Here is a 21,426-nt window from a genome sequence, read left to right on the forward strand (position 1 = left end):
TCAACACTGGAGCACCTCAATATATATGAGACAGATGTTAACAAACATAAATGAATAAATTGACTGTAACACAATAACAATAGGGGACTTTAACTCCTCACTTGCACCAATGGACAGATCACCCAGTCAGAAAATCAGTAAGGAAACACAGGTCTTAAACGGCACATTAGACCAGACATATTAATTGATATATATAAAACATTCCATTCAAAGAAGAATACACATTCTTTTCAAGTGCACATGGAACATTCTCCGGGATAGATCACATGCTAGGCCACAAATAAGCCTTGGGAAATTTTAAAAAGTTGAAATCATATGAAGCATCTTTTCCATTCATGACACTATGAGATTAGAAATTAACCAGACTCTGCCCTCACTTTCCTGGGAGTACACTGGCCACAGCCACTGCTATAAGACCTGCAAGCAGGCACTAAGCACTGCCCCCAACATCCCAGGAGCACACTCTGTATCAAGGGGATAACAGCCAGCACAGGCTGAGAAAGAGGCAGCAAGCATCCAAACTAAAAGCATTCCCTCAATTCCAAAGGAGACAGCCAAGTAGAAGGCCTTGAACTCACCTGCTATCACAAAAAACAAAAACACAACTAACCATTGAATGACAATTAACAAGACTGGAACCCACAAAATGATGTTTTACATTCAAACAAAAAGAAGAGGCCAAAATGAAATGGTAAGAGGGGTACTTTCATGACATAATCCAATCTCATATGTGTTGGGTGGATGACCCAGAAGCTGGAAAATAATAATATCACAGAGGTTCTCACACAACAGTGAGAGTTTGGATCCCTATATCAGGCTCCCTAGCCAGAGACTGTCATTGGGAAGAGGAATCCCAAGAGCATTTGCTTTTGAAGGTCAGCAGGACTTGAGTGCACGAGCTCCACAGGACTGGAAGAAACAAAGACTCCACTCTTGGAGGCACATAGAAGATTTCACATACATTAGGACCCAGTACAAAGCCATAACTCCATAGGAGCCTGGCTGGACTAACCTGCAAATGTTAGAGGGTTTCCTGATTAGCCATGGCTCACTGAGGAGTGGGAAGACACTTGTGGCAAAGGACCCATGGAATAACGATAAGTGTCAACCATCCCAGAGGTCATCACTTTGACACCAAGACTTGACCCTACCCCATAGTCTACGGGCTCTGGTGCTACCTCTATTTAAATTTCCATATCTATTCTTTCTTTTCTTTCTTTCCTCTCAAAATATTTGTTAGTTTTATTTTCATTGCTTTATTCTCCACTTGACACCTTGCTTGAGTTTTGTTTTCCAGTTTGTGCTTTAGTTAGTTTTGTTCTTAACTGGTAAATATAATTTTTAATTTCCTTTGTTCACCGGGTCAATCTACTGTACTTTATTTTTGTTGGACTCTTTTGACTTTGCTCATGGGTGTATATGTGTATGTGTGTATTACATTATTTTAATTATTATTTATCTGATTTTGTAACTGCCATTTGTCTGGGGTTTATCTTTGGTTTCTCATTTTTGGATATTTGTTTTAATCTCACATAATGCCATAACAAACCACTTGTGGAATATTCTTTCCTGACCAGAGATCAAGCCCTGAGCCTTTGGAGTGGGAGCACTGACTCCAAGACCCTAGACTACCAGAGAACTAACCCTGCTGCTGCTAAGTCACTTCAGTCATGTCCGACTCTGTGCAACCCCATAGATGGCGGCCCACCAGGCTCCCCCATCCCTGGGATTCTCCAGGCAAGAACACTGGAGTGGGTTGCCATTTCCTTCTCCAATGCAGGAAAGGGAAAAGTGAAAGTGAAGTCACTCAGTAGTGTCCGACTCTTCATGACCCCATGGTCTGCAGCCTACCAGGCTCTCTGTCCATGGGATTTTCCAGGCAAGAGTACTGGAGTGGGGTGCCATTGCCTTCTAGGGAGTATCAAATAGTGAGAACTCACACAAAGGAAACCAATTGAATACAAGACTCAGCATCACTCAAACACCAGTAACACCCTGTGCAGGATGCCTCATCTAAACAACAAGCAAAGCAAAAATACAAAACCAATATCTGAGTGAGGATTACCACCTCACTCAGCCTTGCCCATTAGAGGAAAAACAAAGAAACAAACAAAAACTCAGCACAAATCTCACCCTATATGAAGCTTACACAAACCACTGGGTCAACCCTAGGAGGGCAGAAACCAAAAAGAAGAAAGAATTCAACCTTTTATAAGGAAAGAATTCAACTTCCCTTGAACCCTGGGAAAAGGAGACCTCAAACACAATAAGTTTAAAAATAATAATGAAAAGGCAGAGAAATACTACACAAATGAAGGAACAAACTAGAAACACAGAAGTCCAAATAAATGAAAAGGAAATAGGCAAACTACCTGAAAAATACTTCAGAATAATGATAGTAAAGATGATCAAAAACCTTGAAAACAAAATGGAGAAAATACAAGAATCAATTAAGAAAGACCTAGAAGAATTAAAGAATAAACATACAGAGACAAACAACACAATTACTGAAATTAAAAATACTTTAGAAGGAATCAATAGCAGAATATGTGAAGCAGAAGAACAAATCTGTGGGCTTGAAGATAAAATGGTGGAAATAACTTCTGAAGAGCAGAATAAAGTAAAAAGAATGAAAAGAAATGAGGATAGTCTCAGAGACCTCTGGGACAACATCAAATACACCAACATTCACAATATAGGGGTCCCAGAAGAAGAGAAAAAGAAAGGGTATAAGAAAATTTTTGAAGAGATTATATTTGAAAATTTGCCCAACATGGAAAAAGAAAGAGTCAATCAAGTCCAAGAGGCATAAAGAATCCCATGCAGGAGAAACCCAAGGAGAAACATGCCAAGACACATACTAATCAAACTAACAAAGACTAAACACAAAGAATATTAAAAGCAGCAAGGGAGAAGCAACAATAACATACATATGCTTAACAGCTGATCTTTCAGCAGAAATGCAGCGGGCCAGAAGGGGATGGCAGGATATATTTAAAGTACTGAAAGGGAAAAATCTACAAACAAGATTACTGTACCTGGCAAGGATCTCATTCAAAATTGATGAAGAAATAAAAAACTTTTCAGACAAGCAAAAGTTAAGATAATTCAGTACCACCAAACCAGCTTTACAACAAATGTTAAAGGGACTTATATAGTCAAGAAATACAAGAGAAGAAAAAAGATCTACAAATTCAACCCCAAACAATTAAGAAAATGGCAATAGGAACATATATATCGATAATTACTTTAAATGTAAGTGGATTAAATGCTCCAACCAAAAGACACAGACTGACTGGATACAAAACAAGACCCATATATATGCTGTCTACAAGAAACCCACTTCAGACCTAAAGACACATATAGACCAAAAGTGAGAGGATGGAAAAATATATTCCACGCAAATGGGAAGCAAAAGAAAGCTGGAGCATCAATCCTCATATCAGACAAAACAGACCTTAAAGAAGATTACAAGACATAAGGAAGGACACTACATAATGATCAATGAATCAATACAAGAGGAAGACATAACAATTATAAGTATCTATTCATCCAACATAGGAATGCATCAATATATAAGACAAATAGTAACAGACATAAAAAGAGAAATTGACAGTATAACAATAATAGTAGGAGGCTTAAACACCCCACTCACACCAATGGACAGATCATCAAAAAAATTAATAAGGAAACACAAGTCTTAAATGATACATTAGATGAGATTGATCTCATTGATATCTTTAGGACATTCCATCCAAATGCAGAAGAATACACCTTCTCAAGTGCACATGGAACATTCTCCAGGATAGACCACATCTTGGGTCACAAATTGAACCTCAGTTAATTTAAGAAAATTGAAATCATATCAAGCATCTTCTCCAACCACAATGATATGAAACACAACATCAATTACAAGAAAAAAAAAAGTGTAAGAAAAACAAACACATGGAGATTAAACATGTTTCTAAACATCTACAGGTTACTGAAGAAATCAAAAGGGAAATCAAAAAAATTCTAGAAACAAATGACAATGAAAACACAACAACCCAAAACCTATGGGATACAGCAAAAGAAATTCTCAGTGGGAAGTTTATAGCAATATAATTCTACCTCAGTAAACAAGAAAAACATCCAATAGACAACTTATCTTTATACCTAAAGCAACAAAGAACAACCAAAAAAAACCCACCCAAAATTAGTAGAAAAAAAGAAATCATAAAGATCCAAGCAGAAATAATGAAAAAGAAATGAAAGAAACAACAGTAAAGATTAATAAAAGTAAAAGCTGGTTCATTGAGAAGATAAACAAAATTGACAAACCTTTAGACAGACTCATCAAGAACAAAAGAGAGAAGAATTTTGAATTCTTATTCAAATCCAATCAACAAAATTAGAAATGCAAAAGGAGAGGTTACAACAGACAATGCAGAAATACAAAGGATTATAAGAGACTATTATGAACAACTCTAAGGCAATAAAATGGATAACCTGGAAGAAATGGACAGATTCTTAGAAAAGTTCAATCTTCCAAGACTGGCCCAGGAAGAAATAGAAATTATGAACAGCCCAATTACAAGCACTGAAATTAAAGCTGTGATCAAAAATCTCCCAAAAAACAAAAGCCCAGAACCAGGTGGCTTCACAGAATTCTAATAAACATTTAGAGAAGAGCTAATGCCTATCCTTCAAAAACTCTTTCAAAAAATTGCAAAGGAACACTTCCAAACTCATTCTACAAGGCCACCATCACCCTGATACCAAAACCAGACACAGACAACACACAAAAAAGAAAACTACAGGCCAATATAACTGATGAACATAGATGCAAAAATCCTCAACACAATTTTAGCAAACAGAATTCAGTAACACATCAAAAAGCTCATACACCATGATCAAGTTGGGTTTATTTCATGAATGCAAGAATTCTTCAATATATGCAAATCAATCAATGTTATGTACCATATTAACAAATTGAAAGATAAAAACCATATGATAATCTCAACAGATGCAGAAAAAAACCTTTGACAAAAGTCAGCACCCATTTATGATTAAAACTCTTCAAAAAAATGGGCATAGAAGGAATCTACCTAACATAGTAAAGCCCATATGATAAGCCTACAGCAAACATTATTCTCAATGGTTAAAAACTGAAAGCATCCCCCCTAAGATCAGTGACAAGACAAGGGTCTCCACTTTTGCCACTATTATTCAACATAGTTCTGGAACTCCTAGCTATAGCAATCAGAGAAGAAAAATAAAAGGAATCCAGATCAGAAAAGAAGTAAAGCTGTCACTGTCTGCAGATGACAAGATACTGTACATAGAAAACCCTAAAGATAGTATCAGAAAATTACTAGAGCTAATCAGTGAATTTAGCAAAGTTTCAGGATACAACATCAATATACAGAAATCACTTGCGTTTCTATATACTAACTATAAAAAATCAGAAAGAGAAATTAAGGAATCAATCCCATTCACCATTGCAACAAAAAGAATTAAATATATAGGAATAAACTTACCTAAGTAGACAAAAGAACTGTACACAGAAAATTATGACACTGATGAAATAAATCAAAGACAACATAAACAGATGGAGTGATATTCCATGTTCCTGGGTAGGAAGAATCAATATTGTGAAAATGACTATACTACCCAACACAATCTACAGATTCAACGTGATCCCTATCAAATTACCAATGGCATTTTTCACAGAGCTAGAACAAAAAATTTCACAATTCACATGGAAACACAAAAGACCCCAAATAGCCAAAGCAGTCTTGATGAAGAATGGAGCTGGAGGAATCAACCTTCCTGACTTCAGATTATACTACAAATCTACAGTCATCAAGACAGTATGGTACTGGTACAAAAACAGAAATATTGGAACAAAATAGAAAGCCCAGAAATAAACCCATGCACTCATGGGTACCTTATTTTTGACAAAGGAGACAAGAATATACAAATGGGCAAAGACAGCCTCTTCAACAAATGGTGCTGGGAAAACTGGGCAGCTACATGTAAAAGAATGAAATTAGAAAACTTCCTAACATCATACACAAAGATAAACTCAAAATGGATTAAAGACCTACATGTAAGACCAGAAACTATAAAACTCTTAGAGGAAAACATAGGCAGAACACTTGACGACATAAATCAAAGCAAGATCCTCTATGACCCACCTCCTAGAGTAATGGAAATAAAAACAAAAGTAAACCAGTGGGACCTGATTAAACTGAAAAGCTTTTGCACAGCAAAGGAAACTATAAGCAAAGTGAAAAGACAACCCTCAGAATGGGAGAAAATAATAGCAAATGAAACAACTGACAAAGGATTAATTTCCAAAATATACAAGCAGCTGATATAACTCAATACCAGAAAAACAAACCACCCAATCAAAAAGTATGAAGACCTAAGCAGACATTTCTCCAAAGAAGATATACAGATAGCTAACAAACACATGAAATGATGCTCAACATTGCTCATTATTAGAGAAATGCAAATCAAAACTACAAAGAGATATCACCTCACACTGGTCAGAATGGCTATCATCAAAAAGTCTACATACAAACAACAAATGCTGAAGGTGTGGAGAAAAGGGAACGCTCTTGCACTATTGGTGGGAATATAAATGGATGCAGCCACTATGGAAGACAGTATGGAGACTCCTTAAAAAACTAGAATAGAACCACCAAATGATCCAGCAATCCCATTCCTAGGCATGTACCCTGAAGAAACCAAAACTGAAAAAGACACATGTATCCCATTGTTCACTGCAGCACTCTTTACAATAGCTGGAACATGGAAGCAACCTAGATGTCTATTGACAGATGAGTGGATAAAGATGTTGCGGTACATATACAAAATGGAACTTTACTCAGCTATAAAATGGAACACCTTTGAGTCAGTTCTAATGAGATGCATGAACCTAGAACCTATTATACAGAGTAAACTAAGTCAGAGAAGGATAAATATTGTATTCTAATGCATATATACAGAATTTAGAAAAATGATACTGAAGGATTTATTTACAGGGCAACAATAGAGAAAAAGACATAGAGAATAGACTTATGGACATGGAGAGAGGGAAGGAGAGGGTGAGATGTATGGAAAGAGTAACATGGAAACTTATATTACCATATGCAAAATATGGGAAACAAAACACCCAATGGGAATTTGCTGTATGACTCAGACTCAAACAGGGGCACTGTATCAACCTAGAAGAGTGGGATGGGGAGGGTGATGGGAGGGAGGTTCAAAAGGGAGGGAATATATGTATACCTATGGCTGATTCATGTCAAGGCTTGACAGAAAACAACAAAATTCTGTAAAGCAATTATCCTTCAATAAAAAAGAAATTAATTAAAAAAAGATTGGAGGCACAGACTGAGAAGATATATGAACATTTTTAAAAGACTAGAACATTTAAGAAACAAAGAGATGAACAATATAATAACTGAAATTAAAAATACACTAGAAGGAAACATTAGCAGAATAAATAAGGCAGAAAAATGAATAAGTAAGCTGGAAGACAGACTGGTGGAAATCACTGCTATGGAACAGAATAAAGAAAAAAGAATGAAAAAAAATGAGGAAAGTTTAAGACCTCTGGGACAACATTAAATGCACCAACATTCACATTATAGAGGCCCCTAAAGGAAAAGAGACAAAGGGCCTAAGAAATATGTGAAGAGATTATAGCTGCAAACTTCCCTAAAATTAAAAAGGAACCACATATTCAAGTCCAGGAGCACAGAGATTCTCATACAAGATAAACCCAAGGCAGACCACACTGAGACACATATTAATCAAACTGACAAATACTTAAGACAAAGAAAAAAAAAATATTAAAAGCAAGAAAGGAAAAGAAACTAAGGAATCCCCATAAAGTTATCAGCTGATTTTTCAGCAGAAACTCTGCAGACCAGATGGGAATGACATAAAATATTTAAAGTGATGAAAGTGTAAAAAAATAAATAAATAAGACTATAACAAAGAGCACTCTACCCATTACGGTTCTCATTCAGATTTGATGCATAAATAAAAAACTTTACTGTTAAGCAAAAGGTTAGAGAATTCAGCACTACCAACTAGTTTTACAAAAAATGCTAAAGGAACTTCTTTAGGTGGAATAGAAAAAGCCACAACTAGAACCAGGAAAACTGTGAATGGGAAAGCTCACTTGGAAAAGGCAAACATAAAGAGCAAAATATCCAAGCACTAATCTGATATCAAAACCAGCAATCAAGAGAAGAGGACAGTGCAAACGCAGAATAGCAGAAATGCATTTGAAATTAAGAAATCAGATTAAAAATTTTGTTCATGGATCGATTTCTGTATCAAAATCTCATGGGAACCATAAACCAAAAATCTACAATACAAACACAGAAAAGGAAAAGCAATCCAAACATTCCAATAGATAGTCATCATATCACAAGAAAAGTGAACAAAAATGGAAGGAAAGAAAAAGGACTTATAAGAACAAGTCCAAGCAATTAACAAGATATCAATAAAAACATTCATATTGCTGATTACCTTAAATGTAAATAAATACTCCAACCAAAAGACATAGACTAGCTGAATGGATGCAAAAACAAGACTTGTATATATGCTGCCTACAAGAGACCCACTTCAGACTTAGGGATATTCACATACTCAAAGTGAGGGGATGAAATAAAGAGTATTCTATGCAAATATCAATCAAAAGAGAATAGCAGTAGCGATGCTCATATCAGACAAAATAGACTTTAAAATAAAGATTATTAGAAGAGACAAGGAAGGACACTGCATGATAATCAAGGGGTCAACCCAAGAAGAAGATAGAATAATTGTAAATATATATGAACCCAACATAGGAGCACCTTAATATATAGCAAATATTAAGAGCTATAAAAGGAGAAATCCATAGTCATAGTAATAGTGAGGGACTTGAGCACCCTACTTGATTCAATGGATAGATCATCTAGACAGAAAAATCAATAAGAAAGCATAGGCCTTAAATGACACATTAGACCAGATAGGCAATTTATAGAACATTAAATCTGAGAGCAACAGGATACACTTTCCTCTCAAGTACACATGGAACATTCTCCAGGATAGATCACATCCTGGGCCACAAATCAAGCCTTGATAAATTTAAGAAAATTGACATCAAACATCTTTTCTGATCATAACACTATGAGATAAGAACTCAAATATAGGGTGGGGTGAGGGGAGACAGCAAAATGCACAAACATGTGGAGGCTAAAAATATGTTACAAAACAACCAATGGATCACTGAAGAAGTAAAACAGGAAGTCAAAAAAATATCTAGAGAAAAAAGACAATGAAAAAAGTATGATCTGAAACCTATAGGACACAGCAAAGACAGATCTAAGAGGGAAGTTTATAGCTATATAATCTTACCTTTGTAAACAAGAAGGATCTCAAACAACTTGACCTGACATCCAAAGCAAAGAAGAATTAATAAAAGTGAAAGCTAGTAGAATGAAAGAAATTTTAAGATCAGAGCAGAAATAATGAAATACAGATGAAGAAAACAATAGAAAAGATCAATGAAACTAAAACCTGGCTTTTTGAAAAGATAAATAAAATGGATAAACCTTTAGCTAGACTCATCAAGAAAAAAAGCTAAAGAACTCAAATAAAAAACATTAGAAATGAGAAAGGAGAAGTTCCAACTGACCCTACAGGAATACAATCAGGAGCCCACTTCAAGCAACTATATGCCAAGAAATAGACAACCTAGAAAAAAATGGATGAATTCTTAGAAAGGTACAATTCCCCGAGTCTAAACCAGGAAGAAATAGAAAATATAATGAGACCAATTAAAGTACTAATATCGAATCTCTGATTTAAAAACTCCTATTAAACAAAAGTCCAGGACCAGATGGATTCCCAGGCAAATTGTATCAAACATTTAGGCAACAGTTAACATTATATTTTTGAAACTCTGCCATAAATTTTCAGAGGGAGAAACACTTCCAAGTTCATTCTACAAGGCCACCATCACCATGAAACAAAAAACAGACAAAGATACCACAGAAAAAGAAAAGTACAGGCCAATATCACTAATGAACATACATGCAAAAATACTCAACATATTACTGGTCAGTTGAATCCAATAATATTTTAAAAGGATCATATACCATGATCAAGTGGGATTCATCCCAGGGATTCAGTGATTCTTCAATATCCACATATCAATCAGTGTGATAAACCACATCAATGAATTGAAGAGTAAAAATAATACAACCATCTCAGTAGATGAAAAGGCTTTTGCCAAAATTTAACACACCATTTATGATAAAAGGTAAAACAACCTCTTTAGAAAGTGAACATAGAGGGAATTTCCTCAACATAATAAAGGCCATATATGACAAACCCACAGCTGATATCATTCTCAATAGTGAAAAGCTAAAAACATTTCCTTTAAGATCATGAATAAGACAAAATGTCCATTCTCACCACTTTTATTCAACATAGTTTTAGAAGTCCTAGCCTCAGCAATCAGAGAAGAAAAAGAAATAAAAATATGGAAAAGAAAACTGTCACTATTTACAGATGACATGATACTATACATAGAAAATTCTAAGGACACTATCATAAACTACTGCTGCTGCTGCTGCTAAGTCACTTCAGTCGTGTCCAACTCTGTGCGACCCCATAGACGACTGCCCACCAGGCTCCCCCATCTCTGGGATTCTTCAGGCAAGAACACTGGAGTGGGTTGCCATTTAGAGCTCATCAATGAATTCCAGAAAGTTGCAGAATACAAAATTAATGCATAGCAACCTCCTGCATTTCTATACATTAACAATAAAAGATCAGAAATACAAATTAAGGAAATAATTCCATTTACCGTTGCATCTAAACTACCAGACTACCTGACCTGCCTCCTGAGAAATCTGTATGCAGGTCAAGAAGGAACAGTTAGAACTGGACATGGAACAACAAACTGGTTCCAAATCGGGAAAGGAGTACAACAAGGCTGTATGTTGTTACCCTTCTTATTTAACTTATATGTAGAGCACATCATGCAAAATGCTGGGCTGGATGAAGCACAAGCTGGAATCAAGATTGCTGGGAGAAATATCAATAACCTCAGATATGCAGATGATGCCACCCTTATGGCAGAAAGCAAAGAAGAACTAAACAGCCTCTTGATGAAAGTGAAAAAAGAGAGTGAAAAAGTTGGCTTAAAGCTCAACATTCAGAAAGCTAAGATCATGGCATCTCGTCCCATAACTAAATGACAAATAGATGGGGAAACAATGGAAACAGTGAGAGACTTGACTTTATTTTGGGGGGCTCCAAAATCACTGCAGATGGTGACTGCAGCCATAAAATTAAAAGAGGCTTGCTCCTTGGAAGAAAAACTGTGACCAACCTAGACAACATATTAAAAACCAGAGACATTACCAACAAAGGTCCATCTAGTCAAAGCTATGGTTTTTCTAGTAGTCATGTATGGATGTGAGAGTTGGACTGTAAAGAAAGCTGAGTCCTGAAGAATTGATGCTTTTGAACTGGTGTTGGAGAAGAGTGTGAGTGTCCCTTGGACTGCAAGGAGATTCAACCAGTCCATCCTCTAGGAAATCAGTGCTGAATATTCATTGGTAGGACTGGTGCTGAAGCTGAAACTCCAATACTTTGGCCACCTGATGTGAAGAACTGACTCATTGGAAAAGACCCTGATGCTGGGAAAGACTGAAGGCAGAAGGAGAAGGGGATGACAGAGGATGAGATGGTTGAATGGCATCACCAATGCGATGGACATGAGTTTGAGTAGGTTCAGGGATTTGGTGATGGACAGGGAAGCCTGGCGTGCTGTAGTCCATGGGATCTCAAAGAACTGGACACGACTGAGCGACTGAACTGAACTAAAAGAATAAACTAGGGATAAACCTTCCTAAGGAGATGAAAGCTTGTAATCTGATAACTGTAAAATGTTAATGAAAGAAATTGTAGATGACACAGAGAGGTATTTCATGTTCTTATACTGGAAGAATCAATATTATGAAAATGATTATACTCCATAAGACAATCTACAGATTTAATGATATCCCACAAGACAATCTACAGATTTAATGATATCCCTGATGCTGCTAAGTCACTTCAGTCATGTCCGACTCTGTGCGACCTCATAGACGGCAGCCCACCAGGCTTCCCTGTCCCCAGGCTTTTCCAGGCAAGAGTACTGGAGTGGGAATGATATCCCTATCAAATTACTAATGGCATTTTTCATAGAACTAGAACAAATGAGACCTAGTTAAACTGAAAAGCTTCTGCACAGCAGAATAAACGATTAGCAAAACAAAAAGACAACCCACTGAATGGGAAAAACTATTTGCAAATGAAGTGTCCAACAAGGGTGTTATCTCTAAAATATATGAACAGCTCATGCAGCTCTATGTCTAACAAACAACCCAATCAAAACATGGGCAAAATATCTAAATAACAGTTTCCCCAAAGAAGACATACAGATGCCAGAAAAGCACATGAAAGGATGCTCAACATCAGTCAGAGAGATGCAAATCAAAACTACAATAAGGTATTGCCTCACACTGGTCAGAATAGCCACCATCAAATCTACAAACAATAAATGCAGGAAAGGATGAATAGAAAAAGGAACCCTTCCTACACTGGTGGTTGGAATGTAAACTGGTACAACCACCATGGAGAATGGTCTGAAGGTTTCTTATAAGACTAAAAATGGAACTACCGTATTATCCAGGAATCCCACTCCTGGGCATATATCCAGAGAAAACTGAACTTCAAGGTACATGCAACCCAGTGTTCACTAAGCACTATTTACAATAGCAAAGACATGCAAGCAACTCAAATGTCCATTGACAGAGGAATGGGTAAAGATGTGGTACGTATATACAATGCAGAATTATTCAGCCATAGAAAAAGAACAAGATAATGCCTTTGCAGCAACATAGATGGACCTAGAGATTATCATATTAAGTGAAGTAAGAGAAGAATCTCATATGATATTATGTGTGAAATCTTTAAAAAATGATACAAATGAACTTATTTACAAAACAGAAATAGACATACAGACATAGAAAACAAACTATGGTTACTAAAAGGAAAATGAGGGGAAAATTAGGATTATGGATTAAAATAAACACATTATTATATGTAAAATAGAAAAACAACAGGGACCTGCTTTATAGCACAGGGAACTATACTCAAAATCTTGTATTAACCTATAACAGAAGAAAATATAAAAAGAAAAAATATATATTTACTTGTAACTGAATCATTTTGTACAGCTGAAAAATAACACAACTTTGTAAATCAACTATAATTACAAATAAAAATTAATTTTTTTAAAAGTGGCAACAACAGTGAAAAGATTTAAAACTATGAGGAATCATCAAAAAACTAGATATGTTTGCTCTAGAGATGAGATGATTCAGAAGAGACATAAGAGCTCTCTTCTAAGAACAAAGAATAAAAATGTGATAGAGGGATGAAGAGTTCTTTGAATATCAAGGATGAAAACAAGGATCAGTGAAGATGGGCAAGGAAAATCCAATTTTTAACAGTCAGAATGGTACAGAGTTGCATGAGTAAAATACCTTCCATGGTGGTGAGTTCTTCAAGATTAGAGAATTTAGAGCACAGGTTTTGATGCCTTTTGAATATGGTTGCTCTAGGTTAATCAAGTATAGGTCAGAATTTGGTTATGTGTCCTCTAAGGTATATTCTGGCCCTGAGATTCTCTGGTTTTATAAATATTTGGCAACATGGTTTTAACCATAAAAGGTGGCCACTTGTCTCACCTTAAATTTTTAGCTGTTCATTGTCTGAGGTGAGAAGTTACTGTAAGCAACAGACATATAAATGAGCAGCAGCACTGAGTAATATTCTATTGTATATATATACTACATCGTTGTCTATTCATATGTCAGTGGACATTTAGGTTGCTTCCGTGTCATGGCTATCATTATTTGTGCAGCAGGGAGCACTGGGGCACATGTGTCTTTTTGAATTATGGTTTTCTTAGCGTATATGCCCAGTAGTGGGATTGCTGGGTCATATTGGGTCACTTGTAGTGATGTGGATAAACCTAAAGTCTGTCACACAAAGTGAAGTCAGAAAGAGGAAAATAAATATCATATATTAATACATGCATATGGAATCTAGAAAATTTATACTGATGAACCTATTTGCAGGGCAGGAATAGAGACACAGATGTAGAGAATGCACTTGTGGACACAGGGAAGGAACGGCAGAGGGTGAGACAAATTGAGAGTGCATTGACATATATATACTACCATGCATAAAGCAGCTAGTGGGAGCTGCTGTATAGCACAGGGAGCTCAGCTTGGTGCTCTGTGATGACCTAGAGGGTGGGATGGAGGGGAGGTGTGAGGGAGGCTTAAGAAGGAGGTGATATATGTATAATATGTATACATATAGCTGATTGACGTTGTACAGCAGAAACTAACACAACATTGTAAAGCAATTATACTCCAATTTAAAAAAAGAAAGAAAGAAAGAAAGAAACACTGCAAAACATTGTTATAATGTTTGAATGCTATCAACCTTCAATCCTTTATGCGTATTCAAGGTGTTTACTCCAGAAATTATATTTTGCTATAGTTTGGGGAACTCCCACCTCAAGGTGGGAGGTGGCACCTGTAATAAACATGCTAAAAACTACCCCCTAGAAGAAAAGTTATTTTGAAACCAGGAAATCTAATGATGCTGCTTAGAGAATTGCTACCTTTGTGATGCTGGATAAGTCATTTAGCCTCTCTGAGCCTCGGTTAATTCTTTTGTAAAAAGGGTATAGTCAGACTTCCTCTCATAGCTGAGGCAGAGATAAAAGTAGATGAATGCGTTTGCATGTGTCAGGTTATTCACTATGAACTGGGAAAAGTTCAGCAGCGTGATTTTCCACTCAAACGAGTCCTTGATCATTCATGCATTTTTAGCTGCTTAGTTATAATTTTACTTAGAAATAAGATTTTTAAGAAACATTTAGAAAAAAGTTTCAAGAACATTTCTTTTTTAAACTTAGAAACGTCTCCCTGTTAACACAGACTGCTCTGCAGGCAAGGGCAGGGGAAAACAGGGTGTGTATACTTGAGTATACATGTGTGCGCATCTGTTTGAGCAAAACGGGAGGTGGCCGGGGGGTTACTATGACTGTCAGAAATCTGTCCTATGTGCTCTGTGAAGTGTTTATAAGACTAGTTTTCTTAGTGCAGACTTATTGCTTCCCTAATGATGAAACCTCCTTAACTTCACTTCTAAATAGGACGGGAAGATATTCTGCCGGCGGACAGCATGTGATTGCCAGAATCCAAGCGTTGACCTTTTCTGCTGCCCAGAGTGTGACACCAGGGTCACAAGCCAATGTTTGGATCAAAATGGACACAAGCTCTATCGAAGTGGAGACAACTGGACTCACAGCTGCCAGCAGTGCCGGTGTCTGGTATGCTGTCTTCCTTCAGAGTGTGTTGTCCCTTATATTCTCGAGGGGTTTACAAACTCAGTTGCCTGTGGGCTTTAGTTTCCTGCTATTTGTGATCCTGGGCAGGAAGGTGTGGGTCCTGTGGCTAGTGAAGGGGCAAATGCTCTTCCAGAAGACATTCATATTATGCTGTTTAAAACGATACTGGATGCTTGGGGCTGGTGCACTGGGACGACCCAGAGGGATGGAATGGGGAGGGAGGAGGGAGGAGGGTTAAGGATGGGGAACACAGGTATACCTCTGGCGGATTCATTTTGATATTTGGCAAAACTAATACAGTTATGTAAAGTTTAAAAATAAAATAGAGTTAAAAAAAAAACAAAACAGTATGCTAGACATTTACATAGGACAAATTTGGCCCAAGTTACTTTGCAACTGCTACTTTTTAGCAAATCCAGGACAATAAAAATCCCCAAATGACAGAAAGCTTTTGAGGCTTTGATCAGGAGTCATAGTTCTTACAGAGTCAAGTCTTTCATTTCTTGGGACGTTAGGCAATAAAGATTTCAGTATGAGAGATAACAGAACATAGTAGAAATACCAGGGAATGATATTGATTCTAGGCCATCGAGACCTAGAATTCAGTCCTGGTTCTCCCACATTCAAGCTCTGTGTGATTAACGTGGGCAAGTCCCAGCATTTCACTTGATCATTCTTTCCTTCAGTGTCTACAAGTGGATGAGCACCTATTTTGTAGGGCTGTTGTGAAGATCAGAGATATGTGTGAATGGCAAATACAGTATTTGACACATAGAAAGTACGTAATGCACAGCAGTTAACTACAGTTCATGTTTCCTGGATCGAAAAATTGGTTTCAAGAGCTAAACCTTCATATAGAAAAATGAAGGGTGCCTTTGTATCTAAATATGGGGATACTAAGGGTATAATCAGGTTTGAGAAATTTCAGAGAAAAAGCTTAATTTCTGGAACTGGTTCTTTCTGTTTCAGATTATACCAGAGATTCCTATATACAGAGATTCCTAATGTTGCAAAGACTGTTAAAACACTTTATCATAGTGAATATGATATTCTGTCTCTGAGGGAATTACAGACAGTGGAGTTGAGTCATAACTAAGTCAATTTGTAATAGAAACTGTTAGCTACATTTTGTAATGTAACATTTTCTAAAGTTAATGATTCAGTCTATAGATATTGCATAAAAACAGGCATTCAGAGACATCATGATGTAAATTTCCACTGGATTTTCTAAAGTCACCTGGCGAATGTGCAGATAATCTTAGTAGAAATAATTCCTCCTTAATTACTCCTAATACTGAGGAATATAACTCAGATATATTCAAATCATAGCCATTTTCATATCTCTCAGTCAAGAACAAACTCAACACAGCTATAGAATTAGCTCACATATCAGCCTGAAAAATTGCATTTCTAAGAAGCCAGTCTGCAGCACTCAGAAGAACGAGTATTAATTTTAGACATGAAATTTTTACAGAATTTCAAGAGTATCCCCCGCCATCCCAGACCCTAATATTTTCTTGGAAAACTGATGCTAATGAATATAACTTTGTGATGACTTGAGAATATAGCGGGTTATATTTAATGTCAATAATTTGCACATGCCAGATCCCAGATGATGTAACAGTGATCATAACGTGTGTGCTAAGTTGCTTCAGTCATGTCTGACTCTGCAACCCTATGGACTGTAGCTCACCAGGCTCCTCTGCCCATGGGATTCTCCAGGCAAGAATACTGGAATGGGTTGCCATCCCCTCCTCCAGGGGATCTTCCTGATCCAGGGATTGAACCCATGTCTCTTACATCTCCTGCATTGGCAGGTGGGTTCTTTACCACTTGTGCCACTGGGAAGCCCCGTGAGCATGACAGACATGGGCAATCATGAAGCTGATCAAAGGCCATAATCTTGTGATGCTGACTGAGTTTGAGTATGAGTTTGCACTGATTATAATAAGTGTCATGATAACAGAAGACTACACAGAGAAACAGATCTGCTGTGTGCAGTTCAGTGGGGCCACAGGTGCCAGTTTATAGACTACTTGGACGCTGCATCTAAACTGTAACACTGTACTGCACGTTAGTGACGTATCATTGGCCAGACAGAACATTCAAACCATTCTGAAACGGTTCTCCTGATATTGCACAACCTCAGTTCTAAATCTAACATAAGCAACTCAGTGTGATGTTGTTGAAATAGTACAGTGACTCAGGTTCCTCCTTTGGCCTTAAGAAAAATAAGTTTCTCTTAATACACTAGCCCAGTATCATCTCTTTGTTCATTTGATTAGCATTTATTGACCAGAACTGTGCTAAGGATCAGGGAGATAAAGGGAAAAGCCCAGAACCTGAAAGCTCAAAACTTAATCTGGAATTGTATTAATAACTATAATAAGGATCAATAAGAATCACTAAAAAATAATTATGGGTTGCCATTGGCACAGAGAGATGGGACCTAACTGTCTCCATGGCTGCAATATAGACAGTCAGCAAAAGCACACTGAAGGAGATGATGTCTGTATTCCTCTTTTAAGGAGGAAGCATGTCATACACATTTAGCATCATACACATAACAATTCTAAAGTAGGAGCAGTCAGGGAGGGCAGTCATGGGGATTCCTGAGGATTTCCCTCTCTGGGACTTTGGCAACAGGATTGTGCGAAAGCTAATGAGGAGGCTTTTTTTTTTTTTTTTTTTTTTTTCACTTTTTCTCCACAGGAAGGAGAGGTAGACTGCTGGCCGCTCACTTGCCCCAGTTTGAGCTGTGAGTACACAACTATCCTGGAAGGGGAATGTTGTCCCCGCTGTGTCAGTGACCCCTGCCTGGCTGATAATATCGCCTATGACATCAGAAAAACTTGCCTGGACAGCTATGGCCTTTCGAGGCTTAGCGGCTCAGTGTGGACAATGGCTGGATCTCCCTGCACAACCTGCAAATGCAAGGTAATTGGGTGTCCTGAGGGTAACCAGGCCTCGGACACGTGCCTGCGAACACCTGCAGGAGGCCCACTCCTGATAGTTCTGAATGCACGGGTTCCCAGGGGCGTGGAAACACAGACAGGCATTTGTTTCTCTCCGGAGGTTAATCTGTCTGACTGGATGATAGTTGTACTGTGTATGAAAGCAAATTCCAAATGAACATGGAACAAAATAGTCCTCTCTTGCCTGTAAAATATGGAATTTAAATAATTGACCCTAGGCCCAATTATGGCTGATTTAAGCTATTTTGACATGAATATGGGAAAGAAAGAAAAAAAAAGATCTACTTTCATCCTGGAAAAAAAATTTTAAGCTCTTTCAGGCAACTGTCTATGTTAGAAGAAAGTGTTCTATAAATCTATGAAGTTGTTTGCTTTGTCTAATTATCACAATGCCTAATGCAAGGACTTGAAGCTCCTGCTGTAAGATTTCTTTAACTGTGATTATTTTCTTGTCTTTTTGGAGAAGTTCCCATGAGACATCCTCACATGTCTTTAAAATTAAAAACTGACCCCTTCCTCCCTTCTAAGTTTATGGAGAACTATGACTGTAGTATACTTTAGGCAGGGTTAAATTTCTGCTGAAACATCTGCTTAAATTCCCATGATTAAGCATGTTAAAAATATTAATCCATTTGATTCTATCAAATCCTGGTTCAGCTTAATGCATCAGTAGAAGGATCCCAACTTGCCTTTTTATGCTGTTATAAATGTGGGTTCTTTTTTCTGAGAAGTATCATCTTACAATGCAGCCCTAATAGGAAAAGGACATCAAACTTCATAAAGTAAAAGTTATGGTCCCATATTCCATCAAACACAATGACCAGGGAATATATAGACCTATGGTATTCAGTATTATTTCTCTGAGGTCAGCTTTGAAATCATTTAGGAGAATTATAAACGTATATTTACATTGTGTGCATGCTCATGCTCAGTTGCTCAGTCATGTCTGACTCTGCAACCCCGTAGACTATAGCCCACCAGGCTACTCTGTCCATGGAATTTCCCAGGCAAGAATACTGGAGTGGGTTGCTATTTTCTCCTCAAGTGGATCTTCCAGACTCAGAGACTGAACCAGCATCTCCTATATCTCCTGCATAGACAGGAGGATTCTTTACCACTGAGCCACCTGGGAAGTCCATATTTAATATTAATATGTATAATTGATTTCTCGTGAATTCTTAATAATTGATACGTACCTTCCCTCTCATAGTCACCACGAGAGAGTTTGTATTTACCCCTAATATGCCTGCCTTTCTGGAAGCCATTTTTGAGTTATTTTCAGGTTTTTTTTGGTATTTTGACTAGTTTTATTAATGGTAATTTATCTTTCAGAGGGTTAATTTTGGAAAGAATCTCAATCAGAGTAATTGTAGTGAACAAACTGTGTGAACAAACAAGTTGGAAATAGAGAGGAGTCTCAAGCATGGTCTGAGTTCAGAGAGGGTATATGAAGATTCACTGCCAGCAGAACCCAACAAGAGGGGCCCTGCAGGGTCTCATAAGTCTTGGCTTCTATTTTACTCCTCTTCTGGCATTTTTCTAGTAATTATTTTTAGAGCATTCATGGAGTTGGTCTCAAAATGTAGCTGATCATTTTGAATGTAAAAGTGGACGCTGCGTATTGATTTGTATTCTATGTCTCTGGCTAATGCTTGTGTCTTGATGCACAGAATGGAAGTGTCTGCTGTTCTGTGGATCTGGAGTGTCTTCATAATAATTGAAGTATTTAAAATGGACTCATCATCGCAGAAGAAAAATGGACAAAATAACCATCCAACATGATGAAGAAGGAGTTGGTGTTTGGGTTTTTTTTTTTTTTTTTTTTTTTAAGCCACAGATAATTACCAAAGTTTCCATTGAAGGAAGGTGTTTGGGGGTTGCCTTTTGGACCTACCATGTTGCTCATTCTTGCTAACCTAGACTAGGTGACCTACGGTGCATTGCACTTAAGTCTATAATTGTAAAAAAAAGAAAAAAAAAGTTTCCCGTGTTGTAAATCACGTTTCCCTTATCAGATCATTTACAGACACATTTAAATGATCTCATGGTAAATGTTGATGTATTTTTGCTTTATTTTGTGTACAAACATAATAGAGACTTGGCTCCTTTTATTTATTTTTTTCTGGATTTTTGGATCAAATTCTACAATAAAGTTGCCTGTTGTGATTTTTGTCCCATCCACTGAATACTTAATATTCAGATTCCTGTGAAATGTATTAACATGTGTATGTATAGCCTAACTGCATCTTAAATTGCAAACTGTTGGATACATCTAGATCCCCACTCATTCAGCTTAAACCAGCTGAAAGCAATTATGATATGTTAAAGACTGGAAAGACCACAGATATAAATAAATAGCTATTTTGCAAAGAACTTTCTCCTCCCTCTTACAAACAAAATGAAACAAAATCTTAAGCCACAATTTAGAAGCAACAATGCTTGAAGCCTTTTCTGGCATTGAAACAAAAAGTATCTTTGCATTCATTTTATATAGTATTCAATAACTTACAGGGCATCCGTGGTGGCTCAGCTGGTAAAGAATCCACCTGCCATGCGGGAGACCTGGGTTCCATCCCTGGGTTGGGAAGATCCCCTGGAGAGGGGAAAGGCTACCCACTCCAGTATTCTGGGCTGAAGAATTCCATAGACTGTATAGTCCATGGGGTTGCAAAGAGTCAGACATGACTGAGTGACTTTCACTTTAATAACTGACAAGGGACTTCCATGCCTATTCATACAAGTTGCCATTATAGCATAGGTGCAGGGTATTATTCCTACATTATGTAAGAGTAAATTAATGTATCCCAGTCAACCACTTTGTTCAGATCTATTTGACTTATAACACACTGGGATCGTTAATCAGGTCTCCTGATGCCTTCCCAATGATATTTTTTACTAAATCATGCAACATCTTATATGGTAGATGATATACTTTTAAGAAAGTATATTTTTATATACTTTTATATATTCAGTAGCTGT

At 37.1% G+C, this 21,426-nt stretch overlaps 1 protein-coding gene and 1 long non-coding RNA gene across 8 annotated transcripts in view; one reads left to right on the forward strand and one right to left on the reverse strand.

The window, feature by feature from the left end:
- The window catches only part of NELL1 (neural EGFL like 1), a 1,034,994-nt gene extending 1,014,370 nt beyond the window's left edge, over nucleotides 1-20,624 (forward strand). For both annotated transcript variants that reach the window (XM_055581358.1, XM_055581357.1), the window contains 3 exons: nucleotides 15,278-15,454; nucleotides 18,185-18,409; nucleotides 20,118-20,624. In XM_055581358.1, the coding sequence (XP_055437333.1) occupies nucleotides 15,278-15,454; nucleotides 18,185-18,409; nucleotides 20,118-20,168 (453 nt within the window). In that variant the 3' untranslated portion in view covers nucleotides 20,169-20,624. The remainder of the gene's footprint in view (nucleotides 1-15,277; nucleotides 15,455-18,184; nucleotides 18,410-20,117) is intronic.
- Nucleotides 1-21,426, reverse strand: part of LOC129652598 (uncharacterized) — a 100,951-nt gene that overhangs the window by 36,006 nt on the left and 43,519 nt on the right. The gene's annotated exons all lie outside the window — the stretch shown is intronic.

This window comes from Bubalus kerabau, chromosome 5 (assembly GCF_029407905.1).
Source record: "Bubalus kerabau isolate K-KA32 ecotype Philippines breed swamp buffalo chromosome 5, PCC_UOA_SB_1v2, whole genome shotgun sequence".
Classification (NCBI taxonomy): Eukaryota; Metazoa; Chordata; class Mammalia; order Artiodactyla; family Bovidae; genus Bubalus; species Bubalus kerabau.